The 26,473-nt window shown below is 48.6% G+C and overlaps 1 protein-coding gene across 1 annotated transcript; it reads left to right on the top strand.

Annotated features, from left to right (window-relative positions):
• The first annotated feature begins 12,292 nt into the window (after positions 1-12,292).
• Positions 12,293-23,809, top strand: GALR1 (galanin receptor 1). The gene is made up of 3 exons (XM_024754936.1): positions 12,293-12,958; positions 16,594-16,659; positions 23,492-23,809. The coding sequence occupies exons 1-3, from the start codon at positions 12,293-12,295 to the stop codon at positions 23,807-23,809; spliced, it is 1,050 nt and encodes a 349-aa protein (XP_024610704.1).
• The last annotated feature ends 2,664 nt before the right edge of the window (positions 23,810-26,473 follow it).

Genomic DNA, 26,473 nt, shown 5'->3' with positions numbered 1-26,473 from the left:
GCGGACTCTCAACCACTGCGCCACCAGGGAAGCCCTGAAGTGCCATTTTTATCGCATCCTAATTAAGGGCATATCCTTTCAACACGACGTCATGGTTTATGTTGACCTTGGTCACTTGGCTGAGGGGGCGTCTGTCAGGTTTCTTCAACGTCAAGTTACTGTCTGCACCTTTCTGTACTGTGGTCTTTGGAGGGAAGAAGGAAGTTACTACAAAAGGCTGCATTTGCGGGGAGGGGAGCTGTATCCATCTCTTTGAGGGGCTAGAACGCACTTAAATATTTGGGATTCTTCTGTGTGGGAACCGTCTGTCTTCCTTCCCATTTATTGAATCATGTATTTGCATCAGTGTGGACTCTGGGATGCTTGTTTTATATTTTGGGTTACAATTCAGTCCCGAGTTGGTTTTATTGCTTCCCCTTCTTCCTCTTCCCCTGTCCCCCCTCCTTCATCCTCTCCCTCTCCCCTCCTTCCTCCCCTCCCCCCTTTCTCTTTCTTTCTCTCCCGGATCCATCTAAAATGGATCCAGACCTCACACCCAAAGAATGACGTGACTGGTTAAAATTTCAAGCCGCACTGCATGATGGGCAAGTTTCAGAGGCAAGGAACTTGCTTCCTGTCTTACCTGAAGGAAATTTTGTTCCGCTTTGGCAGTTACTATTAGGTACACTTTGTTGGGCTAGAGTGTAGTTTTCGACAGGTTTATTGCCAAAAGCTTGAGTGACAGTGAACAGTCTCTCTTTTTCTGGTTAATGCTTAACAGAACTCATTTTCAGGGCCCAGTTGGAAACAATCAAGCAGGAAACATCTGATTTAAGGATTTAAGGGTTAAGTGTAAGGTTTAAGGATTCCCTTGGTGAAGTTGACTTTCTACAGATCCTGGGGACACAGTTGAAGGAACTTTCCCAGAGGCCCATATATACCTGTTTTCTGGGTCGTTAATTTCACTAAGTGGAGTCTGGTAGAGGGACTGTCTGCTCTTAATGAGTGGGGTGTGTCTATTAATTCTGCACCCTGGAATCTCACACACAGCTACGACCTCTCGATTCACATGCAGACTCGGGTTTTAGTCTCTCTTTGGAAACAAGGACCTCACCTTTACAGGCCGAGGTACTGAACTTGTGTTCCCACCTGCATCCCCTGCTAGGAGGCCCGCTGAGGGTGAGCTCCGTGTCCTGCTCACGTCCTTAGCCGTGTGCTTCTCTGCTGTCTTGCAGAGCTGGTGCTGGCCTCAGCACTCAGTTGACTGGTACGCGCTGTCCAGGGAGGCAGTCGCCTTCTGAGGAAAACTGCCGCCTCTGTTGCCGAATGTTACTCTGTGCCACACGCAAGGGGTTTTATGTACATCATCTCCCGTAGCGATGGAAACAAACCTATTGTACAGATTCATTAACTGAGGCCTCGAAAAACTGAGTCGGTTGCTCTAGACCGCTCAGCAAGCTGCCGGATTCATGCTCTTTACTCCGCGCTTTAGTGGCTCCATCATCCATTCACATTTCCACAATTTCTTTTGTAAGTTACAGTCCTGTGTACATGCAATGATAATACAGGCACGCCTCAGAGATACCACCGCGATAAAGCAAATATCACAAGAAAGCGTGTCACATGAATGTTCTGGTGTCCCCGTGCATATAAAAGGTGCGTGTACACCATCGACACGGTTGCCTGTCTAAAGAATAATGCACGTGCCTTAATTAAAATTTACCTTCATTGCTAAAAAATGCTAACCACCGTCTGAGTCTTCAGCAAGTGGCACTGTTTTGGCTGGTGGAGGGTCTTGCCTGGATGTTGCTGACTGATCAGGATGGTCGTGGCTGAAGGCTGGGCTGGGTGTGGCAATTTCTGAACATCAGACAACAGTGAAGTCCGATGGACTCTCTTCCGTTTACAAACGATTTCTCTGTAGCAGGCAGTGCTGTTTGACAGCATCTGGTCCACAGAACTCCTTTCCAAAGTGGAGTCAATCCTCTCAAGCCCTGCCACTGTTTTATCAACTAAGTTTGTGGAATATTCTAAATCCTTTGCTGTCGTTTCAGCAATCTTCACGGCGTCTTCACCAGCAGAGACGCATCTCGGGAAATCACTTTGCTCGTCCCTGAGAAGCAGCTCCACATCCGTTAAAGTTTTATCATGAGATGCAGCAGTTCAGTCCCATCTTCAGGCTCCACTTCTATTTCTAGTCCTCTTGCTGTTTCCACCACATCTGCAGTTCCTTCCTCCACTGAAGTCTTGAATCCCTCAAAGTCATCCATGAGGGTTGGAATCAGCTTCTTCCAAACTCCTGTTAATGTTGCTATTCGGACCTCTTCCCATGAATCACGAATGTTCTTAATAGTGAATCCTTTCCAGAAAGCTTTCCATTTATTTTGCCCAGATCCATCAGAAGAATTACTATCCGTGGCAGCTATAGCCTTACGAAATGTATGTCTTACGTAATCGTAATTATACTTGCAAGTTGAAATTACTCCTTGGTCCGTGGGCTGCAGAATGGACGTTGTGTTAGAAGGCATGAAAACAACATTAACCTCACTGTACATCTGCATCAGAGCTCTTGGGTGACCACGTGCCTTGTCAATGAGCAGTCATACTTCGAAAGGAGTCTTGCTTTCTGAGCAGTAGGTCTTAACAGTGGGCTTAAAATATTCAGTGAATCGTGTCGTAAGTGGATGTGTGGTCATCAGGCTCTGTGGTTCCATTTATAGAGCACAGGCAGTGTAGGTTGAGAATAATTCTCAAGGGTCCTAGGGTTACTGGAAAGGTCAGTGAGCACTGGCTTCAACTTCAAGTCACCAGCTGCAGTAGCCCTAACGACAGAGTCAGCCTGGCCTTTGAAGCTAGGCATTGACATCTCCTCTCCAGCTATGAAAGTAGCCCTAACGACAGAGTCAGCCTGGCCTTTGAAGCTAGGCATTGACATCTCCTCTCCAGCTGTGAAAGTCCTGGATTGCATCTGCTTCCAGTAGAAGGCTGTTTCGTCTACACTGAAAAGCTGTCATTTGGTGTAGCCACCTTCCTGAATTATCTTAGCTAGATCTGGATGACATTTCGCCGTAGTCCCTGTAACTCAAAGTTCTTTATACCCATTCCGTCCTTTAGGAAAATAAAATCATGACCGACAGATCCAGCTTGGGCTGTTTGAAAGCTTTTCTTCGTTTATTCAACAAACAGATCAGGAGAACACGCATTAGCAAGACCTTGCGTATACGAAATAGTCTCTCTTTTGTAGACTCTGCCCCTCTGCACTTGGGATCAGTCAACAGCCACAGCTACATTGTAAACATTTGGCAGAGTACCAAAGCTTAGGAGCTTCCAGAAATCGTTACCCTGTGCCGAGTCCATGGCAGGCATAACCCGTCACCATCAGAGTGGGTGTCGTTGGTGCTCTCAGCTGACCCACTTCTCAAGGCGTGGACGGGCTCTCTGACCCCTGACCCTGGAGTAGGTAAGTGTTAGAGAAACGGATGGAAATCCAGGCCAGGGGAGGACGTTTCTCCTCAGTGCTGGGGTGTCATGTTTTTCCTGATATGAAGGACAGAGTTCTCCCCAGTTGCTTTAACAAAGTGCTTAGAATAGAACAGAAAGGCTAAAGGAGTAGACTGATGAATACAACTGGATAGATGAAATCAATGACACCTTTTAAATGCCGAAATGCAGGGCTTCCCTGGTGGCGCAGTGGTTAAGAATGCACCTGTCAAGGCAGGGGACACGGGTTCGAGCCCCGGTCTGGGAAGGTCCCACATGCCGCGGAGCAACTAAGCCCATGCACTACAGCTACTGAGCCTGCGCTCTGGAGCCTGCGAGCCACAACTGCTGAGCCCACGTGCCGCAACTACTGAAGCCTGTGCGCCTAGAGCCCGTGCTGTGAAACAAGAGAAGACACCGCAGTGAGAAGCCCATGCACCGCAACGAAGAGTAGCCCCTGCTCGCCACAAGTAGAGAAAGCCTGCGCGCTGCAATGGAGACCCCGTGCAGCCAAATATAAAAGAAATAAATTAAACAAAACAAAACAAAACACCATTCACTTTAAATACTGAAGTTCAAACAGACTTTAAAGAAGTGAATTAAAGAAATTCAACAGGTATTTCAGGAAGAACAATGTCAAACATCATAAAGTATCAGTAATGTAAGTGGACGGTGAGTCATTTCTTCTGCGTAATTATAGCCAGAAAGCGTTTGTTAGTTACAGTCAACCACAGGCTTCGTGGGCACATCGGTGATGCTGCAAAGATCAGCCCCCTCCTCCCTCCTCACCCAGGTGTGTTAGCAGCCAGGAGCCGGGAAGCAGCTCACTAAGGACACTCACAGTCACCCGAGTTATTTCGAGGGTATTTTGCTTGCTTTTGATGAGGTTAAATGAGGAGTTTCAGGACGGCAGTAATGTCATTCAAGGATGCTTTGCTTTTTGCCTCACCTAAGTTTTCTGTGTCACAGGACCCAATCCCCTTTCACCCATCCCCTAGACATGCAAAATGACTTTCATTCCAAGACCTGTGCTTTTCTCATCTTTCATTTTCCGGCAGCATCTAGCACAGTGACTTGCGTTTTACAGGAGCCTTAGACATGCAGCTTTCATTATGCGTTAAAGGACTTTGAATATTTGTCCATTTGTAAACTTATGATTTGCACACTTTTGGGAGTGTGTATTTATTACAATTCAGTAAGAAATGTTTCTTAGAAAAAGCTGCACAGAGAGTAATCCTTTTTTTTTTTTAAGTTTTTGGCCTTAGTTCCCTGACCAGGGATTGGACCCATGCCTCCTGCATTGGAAGTGTGGACCGCCACACTAGGAAGGGAAGCCCTGAGAGTGATCCTTTTGTGATGTAAATGTTCTACATTTAATTCCTAGAGGGAGGATCGTGTGATGGTTTAAGTGGTTTCCTTCAGGGAATGAATGAATCAGTGCATTAAAGGAAGAAAAATTATTTACAAAGATGATTCTTAAATCAAATGTTGAGTGGCCTCTCCCTATTCTTTGAGCCCAATTTTCTTAGAAATGTTAAGGGTAAACATAATGATTACCTTAAATGTGAATAAAGAGAAAGAAACAAAGAGATAAAAAATGTAAAAATTAGAAATTTTTAATCTGGAAAACAGACCAAAAATAACTGGTTTCAAGCACTGATGCATTTAATTTATGTCATCTTTTATATTCTTTTCTCTTTCATATATACCTTGTTTCTCAAATTGCACATGAATATCTAAATAGTTGAGATGTGTTATATACAATTCCCATGAAGCAGTGCTGTATCAGACTTTTCTCAGTTGGCAGAACCTGACCTAAAATCCACTTGAAAAAAACCGGGAGTTCATTATCTCATGTGACCGGGAAGTCTTCAGGCATGGCTGGATCCAGCAGCTGTAGAGCTGTGGTCTGGGCTCCTCTCTCTCCATCCCTGGGCTTTGCTTTCCTTCATGTCATCTGTGGTCTCAAGGGGTTCACTTCCCACGGCAAGAAAGGCAGCTCTCACCCTATGTACATATCACAGCTTAGAACCCCAGGGGAAGCACAGCCTCTGGAGTCTTCTGACGGGGCCAAGCGTGGACAGGTGCTCAGTTCTGGAGTCAGGTGAGGATGTCGAGGTATCAATCAGGATTACTATAGAGTGTGAAGGCAATGTTCCTAGCACCTGCCAGGGATGCTGGCAGATAAAGCCTGTATTCACGTCAGCGGGTTTCTACACGATGGGACCTCAGTGCATTATACTCTAGAGGGTACTGTCACCCACTACAGCTGCCAGGACAGGCACAGCCCAAATAATCAGTAACAGTGTAAAGATCAAGAAAATCATATGTGGAGTGGAGCTGGTCCAGCCGAGGGCCCAGGTGGCGGGGCCTGGTGCCCGGGAGCAGTGGGCCTGGTGTCCGAGCCGCTGTCGTCTCAGAATCTGAGAGGAGGGTTGTGCTAACTCTGCAGCCCAGAGGGGCTGCGGCCACCAGACAGCAGGTGGGACCGCATCCGGCCTCTCTTGGGTCTCGGGGGGTGGAGGGGAGCAGACAGCTGTCCTGGGGAGCCCCGGCGTGAGCAGAAAGGGCGCCCAGGGCACACGAAGGTGGAGAAGGAGGTCGTGGCTGCAGGGGGGCTGCGGCCACCTTTCAGCAGACACGGCGCTGTGACAGGGCTTCCCTCCAGAAGCTGAGAGTAAATCCACGGAGGAGAGAAGCTCCACGGAGGAGAAAATCTGAATATTCCACAGAGGAAGCGATCTGAATATTTAGCCAGAAGAGAGTCTGCGGGTTTAAGAGTGGGAAATGCGTGCTCTCGACACACAGAATCATGACTCACAGGTGCTTCGAGAAGAGACAGCAGGAGAAGTGAGTCGCCCCAATGGGAGAGTCAAAGACACCCCAGGAAGAAGGCCGCAGGGTGGCCGGGCACGAGAAGTAAACGTTTTCCAGGTGTGACGAAAGGAGAGCTGGCATTCAGATGGACGGAGCGGCACGAAACAAGGTGAAGCGTCATGGAAAAGCACCGCGTGCAGGGGGAAAGCGTTAACGTGACTGGAGCTGCGAGCTCCCGGGAGGGCAGAGAGCTGAGAAGGGGCCGCAGAGACATCGGCTCCACTGTGGAAGGGCCCCCTGTGGCCATAGCGCCTGGTGGGAGACCAATGAGGTGTGGACGCAGGACTGGCCGGATGGAGCCCCATCTCAGGAGGATAATTCCTGTGTTAAGCAGAATGGAGACCCGAGTTTGCACACCCACCTTCATGTCCTCTTAAAAACTCAGGGTAATAATTCTGTCAATTGCTCACAAATCCCATCCCCCATATGCTTCAGAGTGGTCCTTCATGACATAGGACCAACACAGTGAAAGCCCATGGAAGTAAACGTTGAGTCCTAAGGTGCCCTGTACTAGGCGGACATGTAACAGGAAGTACTTGGATGTGGACCTGTTTTTAAAGATTTGTTTCTTCATGTTCCCAGGAAACTTTTCACATCTTTCTTTAAAGGTATTTTTCTAAATTTCTCTCCCCCGCCCACAATATATTTATGATACAGCATTAAAGTTTACTTTAAAAAATCCTCCCGTCTGGGCTGTGCCGTCCTGGGTGAAAGTAATGGGGTCCCTGGCGTCGCTGAAAGCTTTAGCTCTGGAAACCTTCCAGCCGCACACACGTGTTTCATGGACAAAAGCCTGAGGGAACTGGGTGGGACTCATTTCTTTTTTCTTTTTTTTTTTGTGGTACGCGGGCCTCTCACTGTTGTGGCCTCTCCCGTTGCGGAGCACAGGCTCCGGACGCGCAGGCTCAGCGGCCATGGCTCACGGGCCCAGCCGCTCCGCGGCATGTGGGATCTTCCCGGACCGGGGCACGAACCCGCGTCCCCTGCATCGGCAGGCGGACTCTCAGCCACCGCGCCACCAGGGAAGCCCCTGGGACTCATTTCTGTAGCTGAGCGCAGCATAGACAGTCACAAGGTAAAGGCAGGTGGTGTGATCTTCCAACAGGGACAGGAGGAGCAAAACCATCTGCCAGAAGAAAGGTCTAGAAAGCACTGGGCCAGCCTCAGGACCAGGAGGGAGGAAAGGGCTCCTCTGAGAACTTATGCCCACATCACCCGCCTCCCATACGTGTGTTCTGAGGCTTACCAAGCTGAGAACTTAACTTAAAAAGTCCCCGAGTTGATGGAGCCATGGGGGCAAATGGCAGAAGCAAAGGCAAATACTTTTGTAAGAACGTCCTCTTAGTTCACGTCTTGTAAAATTCCCACAGACGCATTCTGGCCAAGTAGAAATCGAAGGGATGATGCTACACAAGCAACTGAGAAGAAGCCCCAGGAAACAGTGAGCAGCAGTGGACCGCACCTAAAACCAGCACGTTTAAGACGCCTGAAGGAATCCGAGAGTCATTAGAAACATGCGCGATGAGAAAGAAAAAATCAATAAACGAGTCCTGGTGAATTTGAAAAGAAAAAATCTATCACAGATCAAGAGAGAACAGTGAAATGGGGGCTGTAGAATTGAAGGAAAATCGACAAATTGGCCCAGAGTAAGGAATTAAAATTATGAAAAAGTGATTAAGAGACACTGAGGCAGATACTGTAGCGCACAGGGAACCCTATTCAACGTCCTGTGATGAGCCATAATGGAAAAGAATATATATGTATATAACGGAGTCACTTTGTCGTACAGCAGAAATTAACACAACATTGTAAATCAACTATACTTCAATAAAATTAAAAAAGAAAAAGAGACACTGAGGCAGAGAGTGAAAAGGCCTCACTCGTGTCTCTCAGAATTCCAGGACGAGAATGCCAGCAATGGGGAAAGTCCATATTTAAAGAGAGGGCTTCCCTGGTGGCGCAGTGATTAAGAATCCACCTGCCAGTGCAGGGGACACGGGTTCGATCCCTGGTCCAGGAAAATCCCATATGCCATGGAGCAGCTAAGCCCGTGTGCCACAACTACTGAGCCTGAGTGCCACAACTACTGAATCCCGCGCGCCTAGAGCCCATGTTCTGCAACAAGAGAAGCCACCAAAATGAGAAGCCCGCGCACCGCAACAAAGAGTAGCGCCTGCTCGCCACAACTAGAGAAAGCCGTGTGCGGCAATGAAGACCCAATGCAGCCAAAATATATATATATATATTTAAAGAGATAATGGCTGAGAATTTTCCAATATTGATGGAAAATATTAATCCTCAGCCTCAGAAGCTCAACAAACCTCAAGAAGGATGGAAAAGGAAAACAATCAAACACAACGAAGTGAAATTATAAAACACCGAAGATAAAGATACTAAAAATTGAGAAAACAGTCAAATTATCTACAAAGGAGTGACGATAGCATGGCCTGACTTCTCAAGAGCAAAAATAAAAGCTCTGGAAAGTTGAATAATGTCTTCAGGTCACTGAGAGCCAAGAGCTGTCCATCTGGTCGACCACCGGCTGATGGTTGAACTAACCACAGTTTTGGGAATAAATGAGCAATTTTTATTGTTGACACCTACTGAAGGAAAATTTGAAATAAAATCTTTAAGAAGAAGGAAAATGATCTCCCCCAAAGGCCTAAGAAGCAAACATGCCAAGCATGTGCCTCCCTGGTTGCTTTCCGTCTCACTAGGATGCTCTACACTCAATATGCAAAAGGTGCTATGATCTGAATGACATATGTTCATATGTTGAAATCCTAAGTCCCAGCACGCTGGCATTAGGAGGTGAGGACTTTGGGAGGTGGTTAGGTTAGGAGGGGGGAACCCCAGGAATGAGATGAATGCCTTCATAAAAGAGACCCTGCAGAATTTCTCTGAACCTTCTCCATGTGGGGTCACAGCAAGAAGGCAGCCACCTACGAACCAGGAAGCAGACACCGACTCTACGGGTGCCTGGATCTTGGGCTTCTAGCTTCCAGAACCGTGAAAAATAAGTTTCTGTTGCTTATAAGCCAGCTGGTCTATAGTATTTTGTTATAGCCTCCCAAACAGACTAAGACAAAAGGCTTTCCCCTTTACCTCCTTCAGGTTCCCGCTTTCCCTGACTGCCGTATAATTACACTCTCCAGTCACTGTATCCTATCCCGCCTTCTCCTCCTTCATGGTATTTATATGGCATATTATAGCTTTATTTATTTTTAATATCTTCTTTCCATAATAAAAGATAAGATCCATGAAATAAGGGACTTGGTTTTGTTCGTTGCTCTATTTTCAGAACCTAAAATAATTTCAGGCACATAGCAGACACTCAAGGGTAACTAGTAAAAGGATAAAAACAGACCACATTCCTTCTCCTTCCAAAAAGAGGGAAAAAGCCACCTTCAAATGCGACCCTCAAGATGTCAAAAAAGAGGGGGGGAAAGAAGCCTGGAAATAGAAAACCAATAGGAGGTACAAAATAAAATGTTAAAAATAAGTCCAAACAGATTAGACTTATAATTTATCATAACAATACATGTAAACAGACTAAACTCATCAGTTAAAAAATTAGAGATTGTCAAGTTGGATTTTAAAGTAATTCAGTTATGTGCTGTATCCAAGAGATATCAGGAAATCACAGGACATAGGAAGATTGCAAAAGATAGAACCAGCCAGTGAAATGCAAAGAATGTTGGTATATCTACAGTAATAAGAGACAAAGTACATCTTAAGGGAAATATAATCCTGACCATATAATATTCAAATACGGCAAAAGCCCCACAGTATATTATTTAAGAACATATGCATATGCCATAAATGTATAAATAAATGACTGATAGAGGATGCATTTAGGTTACCTGGAGATGGAGGGGGCAGTGGCGGAGGTTGTGATTGGGGAAATACATTAAAGTGGTTTCAACTCTACTGGTAATTTCTTTTATTATTCTAAGCTGCATGGTGGGTACATGAGTATTTCATGAAGTTTTATCATATCTGTTCCATGTTGAAAATAGTTCATAATAATAAGAAAACTCTTCCCCAAATCTAATTACAAACAACTTTTGATGCAACAGGCTGTCCAACACAGGGTACCCTGAAAGTGTAGGTCAGAGAGCCCCTTGGGAAGAAAAGCGACACCGATGGGCAGGACAATTGAATGAGCTTTCCAAGCATCCTCTTAGGGAAGGCAAGGGCGTTCTTGGGTCAGCCAATTACTTAAACTCAATCTCATCCTCGGGAAATGTGTGTGGATGTAACAAGGGAATTGTGAGTATTAAATGAAACAATGAATGCACGTAAAGTGCTTGGTACATAGTAGGTGTTCAGTGAACCGCATCAAAATCTTTCTGGAAATGAAGCAGAATAGAACTAGCAAGTTAGAGTCAAAGAGAAATTAGATACTACTTACTTCCCAGACTTCCCCAGGCAAAGTCAGCACCTGCCCGAGGGAACGCTGCATCCCGTTCATCTTTGTATTCCCAGCGCCCTCAAGCACTGTGTCTGGCGCATGATGGACACTCAGGAATCATCTGGAGAATGCTGAAAGGTACCAGGATTCTTATGGACAAATCATATAAACACTGCAAATAAAGGAATCAGTTTCATCTCTCTAGTTGTGAACCAGCAAGATTATAAACAAGGGTAATGTTTACTAACACTACTACAGTACACTTACACAGCTCCTTTTTTGGGGGGGGCGGATCCACATTTTACAACAGTGGTATTAAACGTGTTCTTTTCACTTCACGAATATTTCACGTCTTCTGTTTATGTCACTCAGATGAGTAACATAAGGCAAAACTGATCTAAAGTTGGACGATGTAAGCACGACACCTTCTCCTTTCATCTTATCCACATTTATCAAGAAAACTCAAAACAGGCCACTCGTTTTTCTTTCCTGCTTATTTGCTCCCTAGCAGCGGGCAGGGAGGGGCGGTTGGGATTAGGGACTTTACAAAAACTCCAGGTTGCCTCAGGGCCAATCACCGACTTCTTGGGCTTTATTCCTGGGGTAGGGAGGGCTCTCCCCGACCGCCCCCCACCCCCACCCCCGGAGGGCTAGGATGAAAGGCGCTGACAGATACCGAGGCCTGCGCGCCGTCGCCTCCCCGCCCAGCGCGCACGGAGCGCGCTTTGCTTCCCTTGCCGGGGCAGGGGCTGCACGCGGCGTTTGTCGCCTTCGCTGGACGCAGGCAGGTCCGCACCGCGCGGAGGAGAGCGCGCGCGGCCCATCGTGGCGAGGAGGTGGGCGGCGACCCATCCCATTGGGATTCGTCCAGTCTCTCCGCGCCGGGGGGCGGGCGCGGATTTCCGCGGGGCTGAGTCCTGCCTACGTCTCAGTGGCGACGGAGTGGCCCCCTGCCAATGCCCACAAAGGCACAGAGCACTCTCCCGTTTGACCAAAAACCGCGAGGGGAGAGAGGCGCCGGCCGGTTGGGAGGCGAGGGCAGCCTTCTCCACGAACCGGGCGGTACGTGGCCGCGCGCCCGGCTGTGTCCCCAGAGCGCCGCGGGAAAGGAGAGGCTCAGAGCAACAGGTGCAGCCCGCAGCCACTCCCGGGACGTGGGAGACGACCCGCAGGGGCTCGGAGTCGGTAAGGCGCGGAGAGGGCTCTGTCCACCCCCAGGGCTGCACCGGCAGGTCCCTCCTCCCGGGTGCGGGCGGATCAGCGGGCGGTGGTGCCTGGGCAAGGGGAGCCCTGCTTTCTCCGGACAACCGGCCCGGTCTGGGAAGGTCTAGCTCCGGCTCCGGTCCGTGTCCTCTCTCGGGCAGCCCCGTCCAAAAAGACGGTGCCACTAGGCACAGGCGCCCGGGCGCGTGCCCATCAGGGAGGCTCAGGCTCAGAAACTCGCGCTCTGCGTGCCAGGGGCTGGGTACCCCGGCTCCCCGCGGCGCCTTCCTTCCCCGGCCAGCACTTTTCGCGGCGCGACCCGGGCGCCCCCCGCGCGCCATGGAGCTGGCGGCGGGGAACTTCAGTGAGGGGAACGCGAGCGGGCCCGAGCCCCCCGCCCCGGACCCCAGGACTCTTTTCGGCATCGGCGTGGAGAACTTCGTCACGCTGGTGGTGTTCGGCCTGATCTTCGCGCTCGGCGTGCTGGGCAACAGCCTGGTGATCACCGTGCTGGCGCGCAGCAAGCCGGGGAAGCCGCGCAGCACCACAAATCTGTTCATCCTCAACCTGAGCATCGCCGACCTGGCCTACCTGCTCTTCTGCATCCCCTTCCAGGCCACGGTGTACGCCCTGCCCACCTGGGTGCTGGGCGCCTTCATCTGCAAGTTCGTCCACTACTTCTTCACCGTGTCCATGCTGGTCAGCATCTTCACCCTGGCCGCGATGTCGGTGGACCGCTACGTGGCCATCGTGCACTCGCGGCGCTCCTCCGCCCTGCGGGTGTCCCGCAACGCGCTGCTGGGCGTGGGCGTCATCTGGGCGCTGTCCATCGCCATGGCCTCGCCGGTGGCCTACCATCAGCGCCTCTTCCACCGGGGCGTCAGCAACCAGACCTTCTGCTGGGAGCAGTGGTCCAGCCAGCGCCACAAGAAGGCCTACGTGGTGTGCACCTTCGTCTTCGGCTACCTGCTGCCACTCCTATTCATCTGCTTCTGCTACGCCAAGGTGGGCCCCGAGGCGGCTCCTGCGTCCCTGCACCCCTTCCCGGGACCCGCAGCCGCCCCGCCCCTTTGCCCTCATTCCCCAGAATTTTCTGCGGGGGCCGCGCGGTGACCCTTTCCTGCTCCCTCCACCTCGGCTTGGGCTCGCGGGTCTGACGTTGCGCGGAAGTTACTCGGAGTTTGGGCAACGCCAGGGAAAGTTTGCAGCAGGTCACTTCCCGGGCGCCCGTCCTCTCGCCCCGGCCCGGGGCCCTGAGGTTGTCCTGGCGGAAGGCGGCGTCAACGCCCACTTCTCAGTAGGGGAAAGCCGCGCCGCCCCTTCAGCGCGCGCGAGGGCTACCCCACGTGGCCGCAGGGTCACGGCGAGCGCTCCATCCTCCTGAGCGCACGCCTTTGCCAGGTGGAGGGTCCGCGCCCCTCCACAGCCCTCAGCAGGGCCTGATGGGGAGATTTCCCTGCCCGCGGGGTGCACAGGGTTCGGGGGGGGGGTGCTACCCCACGTGGCCGCAGGGTCACGGCGAGCGCTCCATCCTCCTGAGCGCACGCCTTTGCCAGGTGGAGGGTCCGCGCCCCTCCACAGCCCTCAGCAGGGCCTGATGGGGAGATTTCCCTGCCCGCGGGGTGCACAGGGTCGGGGGGCCCGGCGGGGACCGGCTCTGTGAAGCCGCTGCTTCTGGCGACAGAGCTTTGACTTTCGTCTTATACACAAGTTGGGCGTTACAAATCCAAGTGGTTAGACAGTATTTCTTCACGGAGTCTTGAGGGAGTCTCCAGAGAACGGGATGGATGGGCTTCCAGCTGATGGATGGGCTTCCAGCTGCTGCTTCCCCGTTTCAGTCCTTTTAGGAAGGGGTAAGGAATATGAAGTGACTCAGGGGGCAGGTCTAAAGCCCTATCGCTGAGAGAGACACTGTTGACACACCTCTGGTCCCCTACCCCTGCACCTCCTTATTGGGAAAATGGCTGTTAACCTTCCTGGTGCAAGCCTCCTCCTCGTAGCTCGAGAAAGTCCCATTCTCTTTCATTAATAACACATGAGTCTGAAGATTTTATACTGATCTGAAAGTCTTGTTTATACTGGAGTAAAAGTATATGCTGGATAGTTATGAGACGTGATTCACGGGGTGAGCTCCGCTCTCCCCGACACACCCTCCCCAGACCCATCACCGTGAGAAAAATACTGCTGTAACCACATTCTGAAATTTCCACTGTTTTCTCTTCATCTCCCTCTCCGTATCTCTCATTCTGTTTCTCGTAAGGCGGGGACTCTAGGACTGAATAATCAGATGAGGTAGAACGGCAGTCATTTCTTACATTCAATTCATAGAGCTTTTTGGTTTTTTTTCCCCCCCAGCAGAAATCTTGACTAAAAGCCACCTGGTTTTGTTTGTCCCCTCCCCCCACGTCATCTGTGTTGAGTTATGTCTGTTTTGAGTGGTAATATTTCTGGGTGTGATCTGGAAGAATGTCCTGCATCAAAGGGTTATATATAAAGAGATGTGGTAATTGGGGAAATTGGGAGGTCACTGCAGCTTAGCTCTTCAGTAAATGGCTGTTTTATTCATTTCATCTTCTGCAAACGCAAATCAAAGCTTGGTTTGCACAGCCCAGTGGTCTCCAGCGTGCGCTATCTCAATCTGCAGGCCGCCCAGTGGGTTGGAGCTATCGTGCATATTTTATTGATAAGGAAAGAGGGTTCTGGAGGAGTGAAGCAGCTGACCCAGATTGTGAAGCTGGTAAAGGGTTCAGGGAGGATTTCAGTGCAGGGATTCCCAGTCCCCCAAGAGAGGGGCAATTGCTGAAGGCCTGTAGGGCATGGACCTTGGGACTAGAGTGATTCTTACAATGTTTGCCTCTTGCATCGTCATGACATGGATTAGACTTCCATCGTTTCCCGAAAGTCTTCGGGGAACATAATTCAGGTCTCCTTAATGGAAACAACAAGGTAAATGTCTAGGAATAAATTAGGTTACATTTCTGTCATTTGAGAATTTATACAAGTCACACATAGGGCAAAATTTTAAATTTTTCAAAAATTCAAAAAATATATGATCATTGGGATAGTTTTTATATGGAAATAGTTTGCTTTTAAGCATAACTGGAACTTTCTTTGGAATTCAAGGTAATATTTGCATATTTATTCCAAACATGCTTGGGTGTTTTCTCCACTGACCACTCAGCAACATTCCTTAGGCGTTTTGCAGTTACCCAGATGTGATCCCCCCGAGTTTGTGGAAGGAATGAGTAACCCCCGGGGTAGTGTTATGAAGCAGGTAACATTGGACTTTTCCATATGGAGTCCTCTCCAGGTGGCCGTCTCTGATTTTGTTTTGCTGCGTCTCCTCTTGTCCCTTGCTTTCGGTCTTCTGGGAAGGCTGTCCCCAAAGAACGTCGCCAGGCCGGTCCTCGCCAGGCAGGGTCCTGTCCAGCCCTTTCCTTCCCCTGGAAAGTTCTCCTCATTTGTTCCTGCCAAAGCCTCTCTTCTGTCTTTGCCTTAGATTTGATTTCTTATACCCCAGTCTCTGTTGGCAGGACAGTAAACTAACCCATTGTCAATGTGCAGAGAGTCATCCCAAATGTCCCTGTAGCGAGTGAAAGGCTTGTCTTGCAGAGGATGCTAAGCCTCTGTAGGAAGTGAGAAGTATCTCAGTAGAGCTGGGAATTTGGAGTCGGAAGTTCACGCCCCCCGTGATGGCTGCTTGACCTGCATAGGAATCGTGAGGGTGTGACTAAGTCCTCTGGCTTCCCAATCAGGGAAGGGCCGTCCAGAAGGGCTGCATCCCGCCGAACGGAGCAGGCTTTCACAGTAAGTCCAGTTCCATTCAATTACTTCCATGCTGCGGCGCTTCAGGGGGACAGAGAGGTGGCTGGAACACTGCTTCCAGTTTTTGGAGAGACTCATCGAGTAACCGGTGGACAGTCTAAAGCCCTTAGTCACCCAGAGCTAATTTTCCTTAGATTTTTCACTCAGATGGGACATAAGAAAGAACTCAACACCAGTGTGGCATATGTACAGGCGTCTCGGCCCTGTTGTATAGCTTATGTTGTAAATTCTTACATAGAACCAAAGTGACTCACATCATTTCTCCTGAGTATTACATTGGCGAGAGAAGACAAAGCTAGTTTCTCTAAGGAAGGAAACCAGTGTCTCCCTGGAAGCCTTCCTGATGGGACATTAATTGTAGAACCTTGCTGAACGGTCTTCCAGTCATCAGTGATGCTGGAGGGCAGTCTGTAGTTTTTCCGTGTATCTAGGATTTAACATACGACAGGGACCTGGGGATTGTTAAAATGTAGAATCTTGGGGGAAGCCAAGGTGGAAGGGAGACCAACAAGGATGTATATATGGGTAGCGGTGTGGCTCTTTCTGGACGAAACCGCAGAGCTCTCTGCACCAGAGCTCTCTGCCAGCAGGTGCTCCGGCCGCAGATGGCACCTGGGCACCCCTCAGGGTTAGAGGCACAGGTGTCCTTGGCAGTTCTTAGTCATCATTACTCCACCACCTCATGTGAATTTCAGTTTGAATGACGTTGCAAATGACGGTGGTCCCATTTCAGAACGTCCAAAAGTGTCATTGCAAAATGGACAGTGATGTGTGGGGTCTGAGACAAACCGATTTTATTAGTCTGTGTTTTTCAGGTCCTTCATCATTTGCATAAAAAGTTGAAGAACGTGTCGAAGAAGTCAGAGGTATCGAAGAAAAAGGTAAAAATATTCGTGGACTTATAGCCTGTGCGCGTTTCTATAGCTCAGTTTACGTGTACTCTTAGCTCTCCTTGCAGCCACCCAGTGCCTGTGACGTTTTGGTTCCTGGGTACAGAGATTTGAGATGAGCCTCTTACCACTAGGCAGAGGGTAGAAATGGGAAGTGAGCTGTTGAGGGTGGCCGGGTGACCGTGCTGCGCGAAAACGTGGATGGACGTCTCGGGAGGGATGGAAGTCTCGGGACGGGGGGAAAGGTTCATTTTCTGGATTCTCAGCCTCTTGAGAAGGTATGTGCTAGGTTGGTTGGGACAGAGTGTCGAGTGGCTGGATCCATACTTTGCGTGAAACTACCGTCACGTTATCGCGTATTGACCGTCTCTGATGTGATGCCAGGAGGCCCTGTCTTAATAATCTTCCGGGAGAGTGTTGTTACAGCCTCTCCCTGAAGCCTCAGACGCAGATGCACTGTTTGTCTCTCTTCCTCCCAGACTTCTGCTGACTTTGGCCCCGAGGGGAGAGAACTAAAGATGGGAGGGGCCTCGGGGGATTTCAGCCCATTTTTAATTGTCTTTTTCATCCCGTGAATTCTGAATTCCAGAAGCTTCTCCTGAAGAGTATTACAGCATCTAACATCCTGCAGTTTATCATACTTCACATTTTGAGGAAAAACTGTTTTACAAATCAGGATTAATTTACCTCTTATTCAGATAATATCTATATCATCTCTGATTGTTAGGAAGTAGAATGAAAGTTGATGAGATATTAGACCATATGATTAGGGAGGAGGAGATTATAACCAGAATCTTCACCCGCAAATATTACTCATAACATCTTAAAATGCCTTGGTTTCCCTTCTAAATATTTATTATGATCAAGGACACATAATTTGCAGAAATTATAGTTTAATCAGATTTGCTTTAAAAACTTCTGCATAAATACAGTACAGCTCTTCCTGACCTTTCCTTGTTTATAAACAATAACGTGGCTAAAAACACACCTGTTCTCAGAGCCCGTGAAAAGAAATAGCAGAGAGTTGGTTAAAAAGCACAAAGTTTAGCTTGTGTTTGAAGAGGTTAACACCCTTGGGGAGGGTGGGGGCTTGCTGAACTTCTGCAGAGGTTATGCCCTTGGAACGTGGTACCTGCTTATGATTGAGGCCAAAGATTTTCTGCCTCTTGGCAGGAAGGAAATAAAACTTTTCTTTAGCATTGGCTGGATCTTACTTGCATGCTACAGTTAGTTTTAGTCTCTATATTTGAAAACTGTTGGAGAGAAATTGTGGAGGTTCCAGAGGAGAAAAAGTGATTAAAAGAATGAAAATAGGGCTTCCCTGGTGGCGCAGTGGTTGAGAGTCCGCCTGCCGATGCAGGGGACACGGGTTCGTGCCCCGGTCCGGGAGGATCCCACATGCCGCGGAGCGGCTGGGCCCGTGAGCCATGGCCGCTGAGCCTGCGCGTCCGGAGCCTGTGCTCCGCAATGGGAGAGGCCACAGCAGTGAGAGGCCCGTGTACTGCAAAAAAAAAAAAAGAATGAAAATAGATCTTGGAAGAAATGATTAGAAAAGCTTCTGTTTTACAGTAAAATGATCTAAAGATCAGTGATTAGTTTAACATTTACATCATTTGGTTTTATGTGTATACGTGTGTGCATGGGGGGTGTGTGTGTGTACATATATATGTGTGGGTATATATTATATACGTATGTGTAAATGTAATTCTTACCATGGGAGAAGTTCTCAGCATTTGGAGGAGGGAAGCTTTTCTCTTCGATGCTCACAACCTCTGACCCTTAATAACCACTGAACAGATGGCAGATCTCTTTTGATATATTTAATTGCCTCTTTGTTTGCACAGAACAAATAGAGTGTGGTGCTGGGGCGCGTGTGTGTGTGTGTGTGTGTGTGTGTGTGTGTGTGTGCGCGCGCGCCTGCGTCTAGGCAAGGGATAGCACACAGGTGCAGGGGTGGGGTGGGAAGAGGGAATGGGAGAGAGAGAGGAGAACAAGCAGACGGGAGACAGAGGGGGAAGAGCAGAGGGTCCAGGATGGAAAGCCAGCTTGACTGTCAACCCTGAAGGCGGAGACTGGATTGTCTCACGGTGATGCTTCCCCGCGTCTTCGCGCAGAAAAGTCTTCCTGGTGTGTATACATGTTCAGTTGCTGGCAGATGATGGGGTGATGTGATAAGATTTTGATAGTTCCTTCATTTCAGCTGCGCCCATTTCCAGCTCCCCTCTCAGTGGCTGAGTAGGGCACCTTCCTCTGTGCTGTATCCACCCACCTGGGGACCCCTTAGTGTTAAGGCTGGTAGCACTCACGGGGCAGAGAGTTGGATCTTTCATCACAAACGTGCCGAACAGTTATCCTGCATGTTTGGAGGAAAATACAAATGAAGAGTGTGATTTCCGTGGCCAGAATAGTAGTGATCATAGTACAGAGCCCTGTGCTTCATTAATGCCAGGCTCTGCTGGACATAAAGACACGTTTTCCGGCACAAGGCTGATTAGATACTAAAATGAGATTCTTAAACAATTTCCGCGAGACTTCCCAGTGGGACAGAGCTCCCCACCAGATGGTTCCTTCTAATAAGGAAGCAGACGCGAGGCCCTTTTGGTACCCTCTCAACCACGAGGTTCTTTCAGCAGCTGCTCTTTTTTTCCCCTTCTGGCTTGAAGTAATTCAGCAAGCTTTTTGGCCGTCATTTATACAATTCACAAAATGTTTTTCATCACTCTCATCTTTTAGTCACTTTTTTCTTCTCTGCCAAGTTCCATTAGACGGATTATGAATAAAATTCTTTGAAGAAAAAATAATGGATGTCTCAGATGGCTTGAAAAGGAGCATCTCAGAGGAGGAGAAATTAGTATTTTCCAGATACTTTCAGAGTGAGGAGTAAAAAGAAGACAGGCTAATAAAGCACCCAGCCTCAAGTATAGGAATTAGTACAGAGATTTAGCACATGGCCTTAGATGATACCTTCTTCTCTATCAGGCGATGGTATGGTGGTTCTGTACTCTGCACAGACACGTGGGGAAAGTAGGAGGCGCATCGGATGCACATCCATCTGTGATTGAGGCCAATGATAACTGTAAGAAATGAAAATAGCCTCATTCCCCACAGAGGGGACTTGTCTCCTTACCTGCTGACATTTCAAAGGAGAAGAGAGGAAGCAGCTTTTGCGAATCCTACCTAGGAGACGGTGTGGGTCAGCCTAGGCGCTGTCAGCATTGAGGAAATACTTTAGCCTTTCACTTGGGGTGGATGAGATGATTTGCTTTTGTTGTGGCCTTTGTGGAATTCTTCACCGGTTCTTCAAACACCCGATTGAGATGTTTAGAAAGGCAGGTTCCTGGGCAGCTACCTAATCCCCGTGACCTATGGAAGCAGAGCCATCGGGCATGAGGCCTAGATACCAGAATTTTTGCAAAGCTCTGCCCTGCGTGATGATGGCGCGCTGATCTGCTGGAAACCCGGTTTGTGGTTGTTAGTACAATGCCTTATTTTGACCAGGTCTTGACCTGGAGCTGGCGTATTCCAGGCGCCTGCTTTCTGAGTCGGGTGTTGGAAGCAGTGGTGGCTGCAGGCCCTGTTATGCAGTGTGGACTTCTTTCCTGCGTTCCCTCCCATGTCTTCCCGGTTCCCTGGACCCAGAGGCATCTGCAGCAAGCCTCTACTGCAAAGGAGACAGAGGAAGAAGCCATGTACCGCCTCTGCCTACACGCAGGGATGTGCTCGCCTAACGTGACGCCATGGCCGTGTGGACGCCTCCAGGGCTGCGGGGCTGAGCGCCAGGGCCCGTGTGCAGGGCGCCCACTGCTGTACCAGCTCTGACGGGCTGAATGCCTGTGAAACAGGCAGGAAATAAGTAGTGAGCCCCTGCTGACACTAAGCGGGGAGCACAAACATTCTATTAAGCTCTTGGGAGCAGGCTTCGATAAACGGTACAGTTTGTATAAGTACCGACTGAGTATTCTTCCCTGATTTATACTGTAACTGTAATCCGGTCACATTGCAAAGCTACAGGTAGGCCGAGAAAAAGAACCTCGTTCATGGTTCTGAAAAGACCAGTGGAACCGCTAAAAATAAAAGGTAGATTTTGAATGGACTTGGGTAAACAGACAGTAACAAACACCCCAAAGAAAACATACCATACTGCCCATTGCCCTACAATGATGCAGAGATAGATACACTATGGCTCTTATCAGTAAGCTGCTGGGGTATATTTCTGCCCTAAGCTTGGTACTTAGTAAGAACTTCCTAAAAGGAACAATGAAACAGGATATCCAGAGAGTGTTTTGTGAAGCACAGAGATCTTCTTATTGTCTTAGAAAGAGCAGATGATGTGTTCCGTTCTATTTGCAGGTGGAATTACGTCTAGATGGTTTTTATTAAATCGTCTGGGAATGTATCCCGCACACCAATGGGTAAACAGGTTGACAGCAGACAATCCCTTAATAGATGTGCGCAGATTGCTGTTTGCTTTGTGCTCCATGGGGTCGGTGGCTTCAATCTGTATACCTGCCACCCTGTAAAAACCTGTCATCAGGTTTGTACCTGAGTTGTTTGAAGCGTTGAAATGGACCAGGCCCAGTCAGGGAATCGTCAGGTTGGGTCACCCTCTTCACAGGCCAGGAAAGTGAAGCCCAGGGAGGTGACATCATTTTTCAAAGGTCGTTAACCCGTTTATGGCTGATGTCGGTCCTTGGCTTTTGCACGATCCGCGCACCTTCTGATGGTGAGCTTAGCTCTCATCTCCAGCCCCGCTGACCACCGTGTTCGCCTTGACCTCGACCTGAGGTCTGAGTGTCTCCTCTCCCATTTCTGCCTGGGCTTCCTGGCTTCCAGCCCGTGTCTTGGACAGACTTCCTCTCCGAGTCAGTCTGCTACCTCGCGCCCCTCCTGGAGGAGCCTTAATCCTTACCTTCGGGGTGGTGTTGTCCTTAACAGCAGGATTCTAATTCATGGGGAGTAATAGGAACGTCATCTTGTCAGGTGGGAACATCCCTGCAGGGCCGGGGTCTGCGCTTCTCCCGGGGAAGAATGTGTGGGTCAACAGTGGTTCCCTAGTTGTGGGATCACTTTGCTCCACCCTGTGAGGTTGTAGGAGAAAGAAGCCTCCTTCCTTCTTTCTCTCTCCTTCCCCTCAACCTCCCCCCCACACACTCGTGGATCCCAGTCGAGATCCCAGTCTCTCCAGAGGGGAAGGTGGACAGGGGACCACCAGGCAGTGCTCACAGTGGATTTAGGGTCGTGACTGGGAGGGGATGATGGGCACCCACGCTCTCCTGCTCTGGGAGGTGTCCTGGTGGTCAGTTCCCACTCTGCATGTTCAACACGGTCTTTTAGAGCATCACAGCCTGGGCTTGATCTGAGGAGGAAGAGAGGCTACTGGATTCCCAACCTCGGGAGAGACGGAAAGCATCTCTCTCTCATGTCCTTCATATTCCTTTCACCTTCGAGGAGCAAACGCCCTAGAAGAGAATGGAGGGGGATGGGCGCTGGAGCAGGAGAGCGAGCCAGCAAACGTCCCCCCTGTGATTCAGTTACAGGACTGAGCCCACAGAGCTGCCCTAAGGCTCTGCGGTCCAGAGAGCCCTGGGTGCCCAGAGACAGGGATGCGGCTGCCGTCACCAGGTAGACCTTGTGGGATGTTCTCTCCCCGAGCGCCCGCTGTTCAGAGCACGGTTTGGGATCACAGAGACCGGCCTCCAGCTGTAACTCTGCATCCCGCCGGGGGGCGGGGGGGCAGCAGGCCCTGTCCTAGCCAGGCTAGGTCTCAGCGTCCTCATCTACACCGCGGATCATCGTGCGGTCTGCCCGGATTGGCGGCAGCGAGTGAAGAACGCAAAGCCAGCAGTCAGCCGAGGTCGCCTCTCGGTGCCCCCGACCCAGCCCTGGTTCTGCCGTCAGGCGGTTGAGCCCAGCTTACACGCTTTTAAGGAAGAAACCAGCTGATGGCTTTCTATTTTATACTTCAAACATTGTTAATAGCCCACTGTCTTTTGTTCGAATCCCTGGAGATGGAGTTTTCAGTTCGTTGCACTGTTGGCTTTTCAACGTGTCCTGATTTGGTGGTGATGGAGCACAGGAAAAGTGTCCCAAGACTTAACCCCAGCCCTTTAGGTTTGCAGCCCGTGGCGGGCACTCAGAACAGATGCAGCGGGGAGACGGGGGCACACGCATGGTGCGCGGGAGGGAAGGCTCCTCTCGTGCTGAGGTTCTTGCCCAGGGAAGATCTTCTCCCATCACCTGCTCAGCAGAAACCTCAAAGGACGCCTGTGGACCCTGCCTCTGATTTCTAGGTGTTTCAGATTCAGGAGCGGCAGGGAAGGGTGGAGACACAAGCAAACAGGGAGACAGGCCCTGAAATGGCTCTCTGGACCCACTGCATGTGTTGGGGGTCTCTAAGTTTGTCCAAGTTCAACAAGGAGAAATAAACATCTCTTCTTGTCTGTGGAGGCAGCTCTCGGAAGCAGCGTTCACGAGCTCAGCTGAGCTGCCTCCCTGGGCTCAGTCCCACTGTGTGCTGTGCATCGGGTTGTAAAGTTACCATGTTCAATCTGTGTGTTCCTGTTGCCATGACTCAAAGCACGCTTCCTGTTATCCATATGCATTTCACATACCTGCTAGAATTATTCCCTATGGAGGGTCAAGGCCGGTCCCGGGGAAGTTTTGAACAAAACTGCTGCGCGAAGTGAAGGTTAACACCTAAGGCAGATTTAGTACGTACCTGATCCTGTGAGAATACACAGAAAATTCTCTCAGGGCGTGCTGTAAGAGGCTGGGTTCCTTTCCTGCTGTAATCGATGCATCACCTTTCTTTTCCTTCTCCTAGACTGCGCAGACGGTGCTGGTGGTGGTCGTGGTTTTCGGGGTCTCCTGGCTGCCTCACCACGTCATCCACCTCTGGGCTGAGTTTGGGGTCTTCCCACTGACGCCCACCTCCTTCTTCTTCCGGATCACCGCCCACTGCCTGGCGTACGGTAATTCCTCCGTGAATCCCATCATTTACGCGTTTCTCTCTGAAAATTTCAGGAGGGCTTATAAGCAGGTGTTCAAGTGCCACGTTCGCAACAAGTCACCTCTTAATGACACTAAAGAAAATAGAAGTCGAATAGACAACCCGCCATCAACCAATTGCACTCACGTGTGAAAAAAGATCAGCACATTCTTCGTGCGGCGTTTCCATACTTGTGGAGTAGACACGTAAAAAATACAATGAGGTGTTAAACAAGGCGGCAACTTGTTATCTTCACAACAGTTCATATTATATTAATTCAATTCCACTTGTGTTTAAAAAGTACTTTGATCTACCTGGAAAATCCCTAGGTCTAGTGAAGATTATTTCTAAATTTTATTTTATTTCTAAATTTGATTCCATAAGCGAAAGAGAATAAAATAGTTTTATACCTCTTAAGAAATGAAAGTTTAATAGAATTCCCTACGTTTGTTCAGTTCTTCATAGGATAAGGAATAAGGACCTAGAAAGATGGCCAGGAGTATTTGTGATCTACGTTTTGAAGCAAATTTATTTAGAAAACGTGTTTGTGCTTTAGTTCTTCAATTTTAAGATAAGGGGTAATATTAAAACTGTGTGTTTTAAAATACGATCATGGACACGTGAAAGTGTTCCCTGAGTTTTATTTTTGCGACCGTTTATATAGAGACACTGCTATTTGATGGAAACAAGTTTAGTGCACATGTCACATTTGCTCCCAGTTTCAAGTAGTGTACAGGGCTTCTGAGTTGTGCTGCGTCTGTCTGCAATCATGAGGTCCATTAAGTTTATCTCAGGAGGTCAGGAGGTGTTGCGGCCATGACCCTGGGTGTCAGCCATCGGGATGTCAATTAAAAGCTATCCTGTGAACTTAGTCTTTATTGAGTTGACTAAAAAAATCAGGGAAATCACCACCTGCAACTATTCTAATAGTGGAAGCTGTGAATGAGATTCTGAGAATGAAACTGGACATTAAAATTTTATATATATATATATATATATATATGGCAAGGTATTAGCTATGCCTTAAATGTAATCTACCCCAAAGAGAGAATTTAAAAAATGTCAGTGAAGATGATGTACAGAAAATAATTTCCATAAATTCAGAAATTAGCAAGTCATATGAGATAATTGTCATGCCATGTGAGGAAAGCATATACTAAATGTTTGGTTCGGATAAATTTTGAAGAAAACAAATCTTATGAATGGCTCTACCTAGGGATACCATATCTTGTACAAACAAATGCTTTTTTCATTAAATTTGTAATGATGTCTAATGCACATTTACCCCAAACATCATTCCCCCTGGAAATGTTAATTTGGGGTTCAAATCCTCATGACTTGAGTTTCAAATGTAGTTTTTGTGATGATTTCATATTTATAATGAGAAAATAGTATGAAAAGAGTAAACGATCCTATATTAGAAAATAATTCTCAGACTGTAAGACTTTGATCTATTTTAGGATGATACAAAAGCAAGAAGATTTTTTAAAAAAGAAATTTGTGTAATGTACAGCTGTGTCAAATCAGGACTTCATGTGAAATACCAAATTTTAGATCAAAAAACCCAACTCGATGTAAGTCTTTGCACGTTAACTTCTCTAGTTCATGAATTTACTTTCAAAATTATGTTCCTCCAGAAAACAGTGTTTACCTTTGCAATGGTATAAATAGTTCTCTGGACGGAATAGGAGAAAATTGTCAGAGAGGGTGGGAAAGCAAGCGCTTTCGTGTTTGATGGCCAGGGAAAAATTATGTATATGTGTATGTGAGTATTTTTAAGAACAACGTAAGTCCTTTGCACGGAAAATTTGTTTGCACTTTATTCACATTTGGCAGCAGATACATTTTATCCTGACGATGGTACCTCCTGTGCTTTGTGGAACTTGAAGCTGCCGTTGTAAATGCCGGGACAACTTCTGGGTGTGTGAACGCACGCGGCCGTGCAAAGAGCTGCCTCCTGGTTGCCTTTGGACTTGCGTGGATGACGGCGATTCCCTGCACCATGGCTGTTCTCTTGTTTTCCTCTTCTGTTTTCCACGCACTCAAATGAAGTATTAAAACACATACAGTAGCTAATGCTGCTCTTTTCTAAGAAGTGTTGAGAATGGGCTTCGACACGACGTATTTACCCTTGTAATGCCTTGGTCCCTCGCAGATGACGTGACCACGGACTTGCAAAACCCAAGTGTGCCGATTGTAAAAGCAGATCGCTTCATTCTGTAGTCAGATAGGATATTCTTCCTGCCATCGTCATTTTTAATCAATTCCTCTTGTTCAGAGTTGAGGTTATCTCCTCCTCTAATGGGTTTTGTTGCTGATGATAACGTAGGTCTGCAAAGATGTAAAACCCTGTAAAGTTTCCTGAGTGAGGGGTTGCAGACGAACTTTTATTGCATCTGCCGAACAGCTGCTTCCTGGGGCTCGGATGTCCTCATGTGTAATTAAAGGGAGCCATTCGGAGGCCCCGCCCCTTCTTCACTGTATAACCCAGCCCCCTGCCTTACTCCCAGCAGCCAGGCTAAAGGAGAGACACCCAGTGCGTCTTTCAAGTCCGGCTGCTGGATAAACCTTGTGTTTTAGTGACTTGCAAAGAAACTTGATGCTTTCTCCTTAGATGTGGCGGCTTTAGTGCCCCAGGGCAGCTGTTATTTTTCTGGGCCTTTTCCGTCCCCATGGGGCGGTGGCTCTGGAATATTTACATAGCGGGCAGGCATGTTGGCTGTTTCATATGCATAAGCAACAGTTTCGGTTCCCTGCTGGTGAAGATAGGGACTCCGATGAGGAGACTGTCTTGTCCTGTGTTCCCAGGAAGATGGT

This window comes from Neophocaena asiaeorientalis, unplaced genomic scaffold (genome assembly GCF_003031525.2).
Source record: "Neophocaena asiaeorientalis asiaeorientalis breed wild unplaced genomic scaffold, Neophocaena_asiaeorientalis_V1.1 scaffold124, whole genome shotgun sequence".
NCBI lineage: Eukaryota > Metazoa > Chordata > Mammalia > Artiodactyla > Phocoenidae > Neophocaena > Neophocaena asiaeorientalis.
This window is presented reverse-complemented; position numbering and strand designations above follow the sequence as displayed.